Consider the following 10,692-nt stretch of genomic DNA (forward strand, 5'->3'; position numbering starts at 1 on the left):
AATAACAGAGGAGTTGCTATCCATTCATTTCGACTTTGAGTCTTTGAATTAAGGTCACATCCTGGGATGATGATCTTGAAAGAGTATTTTCTCCTGACGATGACAGGGCAAAAATGAACTTCGAACGGATGGGAATAAGTCGAGAGGGGTGAAAAATATGGGATCTCAATGCCTAAGAACAGCCAATAGCCAACTCCATAAACAACGTGTACACCTGCCGAGCTGAGCACTAAAAATACAAATTTATAGAGAGATATATTTCTAATGATACGAAGGTACTCTCGAACTAGCCTTGATATCTAGCGTTTGCGAGAATATTCACAGAGGCGGGCCTGTGTTCGAGCAGGTTGTACGACTTTAACCCTTTCAACTCCATAGCAAGTCATTTTCCCGAGTGTGTCCTCCTTTAATTTGGTAGAATCAACCCCTCTACAAGGTCGTGAAATAAGATGGTCTGGGTTAGCTCGTGTCCGACGTAGCGACCCTGACACACCAGGTCTGGGGACTTCAGATTTTGCTGTGACCAACTCACAAGCCTAGACATCTTGATGCAGATGGCACTCTTCCAACCCACTTGACATCATACATGTTGACCCCAGCAAGGCCAGACTTGGGCGCCTCAGCGAAATAGGGTGAAAGCTCAAACACCAAAGACAACATGCCCACAAGAAGGCTTGCTAGCCAGACTTGAAACTGAAGGCCTGATTGCAGCTGCAACGGTCACAGTTGATGCATGCCAAACCACTCAATCCCTCACACCCATCTTGATAAGTATAAGCAGCAGTGTAATACACTACCACTGCTAAATATAAACTTTGTTTTTTATTTCCACGTTTGCCGTCAATTGTCAAGAGGCATGGTCCTAAAAATATCCTTAATAGTACTAGTGGCCCAGATCTCAAGTGATTCTGAAATAAAGTCAATGGGACAGGGACATATCTTGTTGTGATCAGCAATTAAAAAGATCACAACAGTCTGATATGTCATGGGGTAAACTCCGATATATTTGCAGCCTTTTATTTCATGGTTTTGTGAAATTGCAACTGTTGCCAACTCTAAGCAAATCAGTGTTAGCTTGGCATGATTTACTGGTTGTCTGTTAGAGGGATGAGCGCTGTGCTAAACATCCCACGGAGAGGTACAACCGGGGCGAACATCGGGAGGCCCAGATGTAAAAACGCTTGTGGCTCACACCTGATGTTCCATATTGAACCAAGGTTTCGGCCATGTGGCGACCAGGTTTGAAGAAACATGGCTGCCCCACCTGGAACATTGCCGGATCTGCTGATAATTTCCGCCAACGTGGTTCACCTGGCTCTGCTTATTGAGTGACAGAATTATCTCCGCCCTCACCCTGCAGTTCATTTTACTAGAATAGTGGTATAGAGTGCCTGATTCACAACCGAGCGGGTACACATTGACGGATCCGGAGGGAGGCACAGGAAGATGGTGCCCCTAGGCCTTATTTAGGAAAATCTTATTAATTGACCACAAATTTTGGAAAATTGACCATATTAACTTTTCAGCTGATATGAGTGAAAAGGAGATGGGACCTCATGGTAGTATTATGATCAATCCTGCCAATGAGCATTTCGTGGAAGAAAAGTATATCAGAAAAAAACTTGAGAGAACAAATTTTATTCTTGAATTGGAAAACACAATGAACAGGATTTGAATTAACAATCAACCTATCCCTTTCAGATAACGTCAAGGTATAAGTAAATTTTTCGAGGAATATGATGATTGGAGTTCAATCTTCGAGTGTAAAACGATCAATCACCCGGCCCATTTATCGGTCGGCTCACTTTGAGGTCATTCCACTCCAGTTCACTTTCACAAAAGATAATCTCGATATAAAACTAGGCCTATACACTTATGCAGTGGTCAGTGCTATTGTTGTTAACTCTGAAATCGGCACCACATATTTTTCTGATCGACAGCTAATGACAAGAAGAAAACACTCGACACAAAATTAGTGGTGACCCTGTCCAGACGGAAGGGGGGGGTACATGGTTTACATTGACTGATGCATTACATACAGATCAACAGATCAAAGAATAGTAAAAAAAACTTGTTTTGTGAACAAAAATGCATGTTTGGGCTTGCTTCCAATAAGTTGAGAGGGGAAACAACTCGTAAATCTTTTCAAAACAACTTTTTTTCAAAATCTCTATCTTTTATTTCATTCAGCTTGACAGGTCATTTTTTTCAATAAATGAACTTCCTTCATTGACCTTTACTTTGAAAAGGTTAAGAGCAAACAAACATAATATCTTGAAAACAGTTCTGGGACAGATTCTCACACGCCCGCCTGTTATGTAAATGACAGAAAACTCCAAATTGACATTTAAATGTTTAATGGATTTGGGCATGAAATGGCCAGTTGTCTACGGATAGAGCGAGACGACCTCCCTATTGGGGACAGCGGTTTCGATCTTTGCTTAACAAATTGACCTCTATGATCTGGACACCGCACTGTTAGGAACAGCATTTGTCAGTCCTAAGGCCAGGGTGTCCCTAGGAGGGAGAAGTTCTACTGGTTATATTGTTTAAGTGGAATAGTCTTTATGAAATACTTGAAACTGGCTATTTTGTTCTCCTGCCTCTATCATTCATTGGATGAATGGTTGGTCTCTGACCCGACCAACATCTGAAATTCGAAATATTTCAAAATCTCGGCCGAGATAAAAAAGACGAATATGTCTTCCGTCATCTCGTCATAACTACAGTTGCAGTGACAATGATAACAAAACACTGCTGTGTGTAGTGACTTAATGTATGGTAATTAACGCATAGCTTTCCAATGTGTCACTTGATAGAATACTTATATGGACTGTCTGGATAATCAGGGTCATGCAATTGCCATTTTGATTGTTAACCATTTCATTCCTATGAAGTTATAATAATGTTGCGTTCTTATATAGTACTTTTCCATGTTTCCCTGTTCAAGGCGCTTTTGGGATACCATATTATGACCCCGGTCTCCACAGGAGTCAATCAGGGTTTCAAGGAGCAACCAGAAGGCGCTCACTTGAACTCGACCAGTATGGGAACCTAGCAGTGATCTGGCTGGGAGTCGAACCCACACACTCTTGATCATGAGGCCAACTCTCTTCCACTGCGCTACCGCTGCCCCATGTTAGAGTAGATAAGTCGTCGCCCTTTATGGACGGAGATGCTTCAGCCCTGAAACAACTAGACATGACTGCCTGGAGGGTCATTTTGAATTCATAGCCCCTTGGCCAGAACAGCCGGGAGGGGGGGGGGGCACCTTCTCGGAATTGATACAGTGTATAAATCAAACATTATACATACAAATGTGTACAATGTTTTGATCTGTGCATAGCCATATAAGTTTAATATGTATGACCAATCTTTACTATGAAAGGGGATCAAGTTTATGGGGCAATAACAATGGTGTGGCACTATTCTTCGCTAAGTAACTCTATGAATTGTTAACAATGTGTTCTGGTCACGTTGATATTGTTTTTGAATAAGTTCCTACACAGTATGGTAAAATCTCGCTATTTTCAGAACATGTTTACTGGAATACAGGAGTTGCAGCTTTCATTCAAGGGCTTACTGCATTGCCGCACTCCCTTGCCAGACTCCAGGCTGTGAGAGTATCCTTGTTTCTGCCATATTTTTGGTATCTAAATCCTGTAACTCCCCCTGCCCTGCCATTCAGTCCAGTCTAAAAAATATCTTGTATGTTGCTAAAGTAAAATGGGCACCTGTAAGATGAACTTCAATTGAAAATCAGCCTAATATGTCTTTGATATGAAGAAAAAAATGTAGCTCTCAAATTTGAATGATGGATTGTCCTTGAAATAAGGAGCTATCCTGTGAGCTAAAGCACTTGGGAAAACAAATGTATGGCATGCATTAGCTTTTGCTGAGAGATACGATAAATTTACGCTGATATAATTCATGTTTTTACGCGGGAGACGCAAGTCTTGCCCTGTTCATATAAATTTAAACTTGTGAAAAAATTCATGTTTTTCGCTCTCGTACAACTTTCCAGTCACCTTTGAGAAGGCGTTCTGTTCACGTTTGGTTCACAAGTCTATACCAGTATTAGTGTGATATATTAGACAATTGCACTACCTCCAGTTCAAATGCGTAGGCCTACTATTCAGTTTCCTGCAAAGAAAACCGCCAGGTTAGCTTAGGTTCTAAAGATAACAATGCAGCTGCGGAGTAGGCTAGCTGAAACAAGCTAGTAGTGGTATTGAACATGAAGCAGGAGAACTGGACTGGACTGGTTTTGTCGGTTAACATCTTAGCCAAGCAAGTCAAAAATCCCACCTACCCAGGCATCTGACATTTCCGATTTTTGGAGGGTTTACGTTTTTCTCCTCCTGAAAGGGGTTTAATTTTGACAGCAGAAATAGAAAATCTAGCAGTTGGCCTGAGAAAGGAGAAATGTGGCATTTACAGTGTTGTTTACAATATTGACCTTCCTCTCTCGGAAATGTCGAATGTTGTTCTTACTAGCTTATTTATTTTCGGAAATCTATCTGATGGAGAACATAAACTTGCGTTACGACTGTTTGATTGGCCTGGTCAAACGCTTCCTTCATTCCAACCAAAGGTTTCCAAGAAAGTTTCCTCGGGAGCAAAAGTTCATGATGATCGGGTGGAGGTGGTTGGCCGTCATGGGAGGTTCGCCGCTAATGATCGGTTATGATGGACGTACACCCTGTGTTGTAAGCCGGAGATCACTTTGGAGCACTTCAACCTCGATTAACACCTGTTGATGCTGAGGTTGATCCTAATTTCGCGCTCAAGAACTGGTGTCCTGAGGTACTCCCTCTGTGACTCTATCGAAGTTTGTTTACATCATATGCCGATGACGTCCTGCTGCAATACAAAGCAAATCCTCAACCATCGATCTCCACCTTAAAGGAGACTCAGTAGATCTTGAGTGACTGTCGGGGCACAGGGCTCCTAACCTTAAAGATGCTTGACTCGGGGGTAGAACCGAAAACTAATCCTGTGTCCTTGAGCAAGACAATTAACCTTGCAGTTGCATTTCTCCACCCAAGAGTGTGGTTAGCCTAGTGGTCAGTAAGGGTCCAGTGGGTGCTGTATGAGCAGCCTCTCGAGTTCCCCTGACAAGTTTGGGGAGAAACAGGGAGGTACTGTTAACTTGCTTGTCAAACTTGCCTAACTGTCTCATTGGTGCTACCTAGCTCATGATGAGGTAGCCAACCCTTAAATTAATGGATTGCCGGCTGTTTGGTTTTGAATTTTTAGTTTGCTGCTGGCCATCAAGTTTGTTTGATGCAGACGTCTATGTGTCTATTGATTAATCTTGCCTGTTTATAAACATCCGTCCGTATCCCGTAGATCATGATCCGGCAGCTAGCGTGAGATATAGCATGCGGTGGGAAGGTACGGGGCAATCGTTCAAACTATAGACAGGTTCGTTCCAATCGTTCAAGCTAGAGACAGGTTCGTGCGAGATGATTTAGGTCCAAAACAACAGAAAGTGCGTGGTTTGCTTCCTTCCAAAATGTATGGCGTTGTTTACAGTAAACTTGATGGTTTTTAACATTGGCCGTGTTCAAACCAGTGATATTAAGAGCCAAGAGGGGTCGAGGAAGATTCTGCGTCTCTGGAAGTATATCGATTGTAAGAGAAATAAGCTTGGTTTTGTGGTATAGCCATAAAAAGAAATCTAAGAATAAGAAAAGTATTACGGTATGGAGCAGAAAGTGTTAACTACTATAACAGCTGCAGAAAATAAGAAAAACGGGATAGTGGCAGCTATGGTTGAGTTATTATAACACAAGACTGGAAAACATACACCACATCATCAGTCATCGACTGGGGATGATTCACATCTCATATAAGGTAGCTAAGATATAATCCTACCAGGTCAGCCCTGGCATCAAGAGGCTAGCAAGTCAGCACCAGCATCAAGAGGCTATACCTCCATCGATGCCTGGGACTCTGCAACATTGGTAGCCAATACCTGCAGCTCTGCAATTCTGCAGAAAATGGTTTGCAGGACTGTGTGGAGTACTTGGACTGCAAATTGGAAGCTTTGCATTTAGTTCCAAACCAGAGACTGTAAAACCTTTGTAACCTTGTGCAAGTCACTTTTTTGGCAACTTCCTCTGAATGAACCAGATTCCTTGGGGCCTATGCTAGAGCAAGCAAAAGACCTAACCCGGCTAGTCCCAGAGCTGTTGATGCCCAAGGAGATGGACCAGTCTCTGGGTGATGCTGGAGTGAATAGAGGCCAGTAACATCAACTGGTGCCAAACTGGTGGTGATTGACAGGCTGCAAACACTCTAGAGCAAACCCAGATTACCTTTATAGCAAAGCTACCATAATATCATATATGCTAACTTTGCCAGAAGTGTACAACTTTGACATCATAAAATATCTCCCAAACAGCGAATAGGGGTTTTGTCAGAATATGGTGACAGTGTGAGAAGAGTGATTTTGTCACAAAATAAGGTCCATTTTGATAGTACCTATTGATTATCTCCTGTTGGCAGATGTTTTTTGGGGTGGCCAATAAGCATATTTTACAGTTCCGATACTTTAGGCAGATGTCTTCAGGGGTGGCAAATTTGCATGTTCAGTACCGCTACTTGACATGTTAAATTTCCCTTATTGGTGTCCTGGTTTAAACCCGGCTGGCACAAATGTCCATTCCATTTAAACCATTCTATATCGGTCCATTGAGCAGTGTTTTTTCCCAGAGAGCAATTATACCGTTCCGTCAGCTGCTAATTTATAAATGGCGTGTACACAGTTAGTATCATCATTAGTAATGTACTTTCCAAAATTCTCGTCCAAAATAGTTGGATAGTGTGTTTTCTCTCATAATTGATGAGGACGAGAATAGTCTACATAGAGTGAAATGTTGCGATTAGCGGGTTATTTCATAGCTTTCTAAAGTATGTATAATTTGAATGCTTTGCTAAAGAGCATGTATGAATAGTTCTAAATAAAGCAACAATAAGTTAAGTGAAATTCCCAACAGGATATTGACCTTCCTTCAGGTTGGAAAGATAAAGGTTTATTCCTATCTTCACCATCCATACGAGATTGTGTTTGAAAACTTCAAAATCTTTCTACATTCATTTAGAGCCGGAATCAAGTCGCAGAAGTTGTCTAAAAATGCTATTTCTAGCGTAAACGCTCTCGAAAATTCTACCATATTGGATATTACCAAAGGTAGTTTGCAATTTCTGCAACCCTTGAAGTTTCCCTGGACAATTTGATTGGTAGCCTGATTGTGTAACAATCCTACCAACTAATGAATAATGACGCTACAATGAGTTAACTCTGTCCCACATGCTCTCCATTCCGCTCTCTTCATACCAGTCGCTGAAAAAACATGGCCGATCTTAGATTTGTGATTATAGGTTCACCATCGGGACGATTTGCAGGTTTTTCCTGTTCCACTATTTACATTTATCTCCTTGGGATGTTCATGTAAGATGAGCCCTGGTGAGTCAGGGGCAGTAGATGTATTCCGTCGGTGCAGGTTACCCGAGTTCCCGCCCAAAGTTGTTTGGTTTCCAATGCCGGGCTTTCTCGGCCAAATCGAAATCTCCTCAATCGTACCTGGCCTGACTGGACAGCAAAATCCTCCAGAGAAATGTTCCCATGAGCCTTGGTTTTCCTATGTGTTGTTGGGATTTCAGCTGAGCGACTGGCCCTTGGGCCTCTTGTTTATGATTGAAATTCATAATGTGAGAATTTGTTCATGTGCTCATCAAAGTGTCGACTGACACTGTCGTGAAACTGTGTCAACTGAACAAACTGGTGAGCTGGTTGGGAATTCAGCTTAGTGGCAGGCCCATAGCAAGAAAAGACTGGTCTTAAAACCCTTGATAATGCAGTTGGTACATGATTACCAAAAAAAAGCAGTTTTGCCAATTATCTTTTGCACTAGCATGATGAGATTAGTGGGGAAATCATTTGCGTATTTCTGTTGTTGTTCTATTAACATTTCTCTGGCAGACTCCAGTAACTTGATCTGCGGTGAGTCAGGGCCTGACCGAAGATGCGCACAGAGCAGTTGCTCGATGCAGTTGGCAGAAAAAATAGTAAAAAGCCAATAGAAGTTAGTCATAAATGTCTCGATGTACCAAAAATAACGCAATTTGTATTTACAGCGTGTTGTAAAAAGTGTACTTGTTTTCGAACTTGTTTTATTATTGATCATGGCAGTTGTTCTTCAACAACTATTTTCTTGAATTTTACATCTTTTTTGTTGCAGGCAACTGATGGCTGCAAGTTTTTGCCTTCATCGGAGAACTCTACTCGGGCTGTGCTTAATCAAGTTAATTTTCTCTTGCAGCCCGGCCAACGCTAAACTTCGTTAAAAGTCGTTTTTCAGCTGCTCATGCCGATGATTGAGGTGCACCCTCGACCAACACGTTGCTAACTAAATCAAGTCAGGGCATGCTTCTTTTTAAATTTTCCTAATTTGCAAATCAAATCCTTTTACTGAATCTTTGATTCAGAGACCCCCCCCCCCCCCTCTTGTTCCACCACCTATCCCCCATCTCCATACCCTCTATTTATGGTCTGTTTCGGCGATTAATACCAGAACTGTGCCAACATGTTTTCCAGGAGATGCTTCTCTGTACCTCCACGATTCAGGAGGAGAATATGAACACGCCCGTTTCGACACCGAGCTCGGAGATGCAATCCGTCACGAGTGGAGTGGATCCATTCCTTGGACAAGGCGGCACCACCGACTTTCACACAAGGCAGGAAAGTGCAGATAGTGGCTTAGGTGAGCAACCACACGGTAAATCCGCAATTTTTTTCAAATTTTTTCTAGTTGGATTTTCAGTGCCTTGTGCACTACCAACGTTTTTGATATTTCCAAAGTATTATTTTGGCGGGCAGTTTTCTCAAGTAGTGCCATCTATGGGGCCCACAAACGAGCAATTTTAATCACATGCAACAAAAATTGCTCAAGTTGGCTGGGTTATTGCCGGAGTCGTAAACGTCTCATGTGGTCCGAGCTTATCCTGGTTTCGGAAGCATTAAGTGACTAGGAGTATTGCTCTCCCTGAATAGGATACTGGTCTATCGCAGGCAAGCCTGGTACCCATTTACTCCTTGGTGGAGAGGAGCAACGAGGGTGAAGCGCCATGCCCAAGGACACAATGATGAAACCGGGCTGATCCATCCATGTGTTGAATATACGACCTCTCTGCCACTCATTCAGAGCTCAGTATCTTCAAATTGAAAAAACAGCTCGATTTGAGCAACAATTGAAACTTTGGGAGATTAAGAGCTATTCATTATCGTGCTCTCTGGGCCTGTTTCAGGTGGTATGGGGACCAGCTATAGCCTACCTAGAACTCCTGAAGATTTCCTGAGTAACGTTGACGAAATGGAATCACAAGATGGGGGTAAGTTTGCACAAGGGAACAGCCAATTGGGCAAGTGAGGTCAGATGTTTACACTCCCTCTCGGTCTCGCAAGTGTCAGTGTTTGGCCAAAAAGCCATTCCAGACAATGCCATGACCGCTGGGTCAGTTCAATGGCAAAGCCGTGTTTCAGCGGGAGGGGGGGAGGCAACTGCCACCCAGCAACGTCGAAAAATATGGTTTCTATGCAGATTTGGGCCCTTTTGGGACAAAAAAGTTGTGTTCTGCCCCCCCCTCCGGACCAAAAAGTTGTATACGGCCCGCCTAGGGTCTGTTCATGCATGAATCCAATGTTCATTCACTTGGAGAAGGTAGGCCCACTCGTTCATTGTATCATACTATCAGATTTCTGGCTGGATATCCACATAAATTGTCTGATTCATCAAATGGATGAGCTTTTTGCTGAGAAAGTGGTAGTGAAGATATACATTGCAGTAGATTTAGAGATAACAGGCTTGCGTATCCGTTACCAAACAACCGAATCGGACGGATAGCAGAGGCTGTCGGCAGCGTGGGGCAGTGATTCATACGTATGTTTGGTTAGGTCAGGCAACCTCTGCTGCGTGTGCATCTGCTGTAATGGGCATCTGTGGGGTTACTTCGCTTGCTGATCCATGCAATAGTCCTGAATGGAAACATCCTTCCTCCCGTAAAAAGGTTTCGCCATGATTCAACATTTGCCAAGTTTTGCATCTGCTGGAATTGGCATCTGTGGGTTGCTGCAGGTGCTGATGAGATACATAGACGTAAAAAGAAAACATCCCAATATTGAAAAAAAAGATTGCCTCTAAAAAAAGGAGACTACAGGCCAATACCAAAAAGAGCATGCATCAATCCTAACTTCTAAATATCAATTGTATGCATTATTTAGACCAAACAAGCGGCTTATAATTGCTTTTAAGCCCCGATTAGTCCTACTTTGAAGTAAGGGTTGTACATTTCACGACTAATTTCTTGATTTTCGTTACAGGACACAAAATGCAGAATCAGCCCAATTCTGACTTCAATATGGAACTGCAGGGTACAACTAGCATGGACATCACAAGTATTGGGGAGCATGATGCTCCCAACATGGACAGTGATGACCTCGTGCCAAGTTTGCAGGTAAACAGAAATTCCTGGCCCAAAGTCGTTTCTTCTGGGTGTGTTTCGTGTCACTACGGTTGGCTGCCACTTTGGGATTATTCCTCTTGAGTCTAGACTATAACGCACTCTGGGGTATCAAAGAGCAGCTCGTAGGCCTACAGCGTTCACTTGAGCTCAAGAACTAAAATC

General features: G+C 42.7%; 1 protein-coding gene across 4 annotated transcripts in view; it reads left to right on the forward strand.

The window, feature by feature from the left end:
* The window catches only part of LOC135494981 (transcriptional coactivator YAP1-like), a 35,977-nt gene that overhangs the window by 16,616 nt on the left and 8,669 nt on the right, over nucleotides 1-10,692 (forward strand). For 2 of the 4 annotated variants that reach the window (XM_064783358.1, XM_064783362.1), the window contains exons 4-6: nucleotides 8,597-8,786; nucleotides 9,316-9,399; nucleotides 10,388-10,521. In XM_064783358.1, the coding sequence (XP_064639428.1) occupies nucleotides 8,597-8,786; nucleotides 9,316-9,399; nucleotides 10,388-10,521 (408 nt within the window). The remainder of the gene's footprint in view (nucleotides 1-8,596; nucleotides 8,787-9,315; nucleotides 9,400-10,387; nucleotides 10,522-10,692) is intronic. The other 2 variants (XM_064783361.1, XM_064783359.1) reach the window with 2 other exon arrangements.

Source organism: Lineus longissimus, chromosome 10, assembly GCF_910592395.1.
Source record: "Lineus longissimus chromosome 10, tnLinLong1.2, whole genome shotgun sequence".
Taxonomy (NCBI): domain Eukaryota; kingdom Metazoa; phylum Nemertea; class Pilidiophora; order Heteronemertea; family Lineidae; genus Lineus; species Lineus longissimus.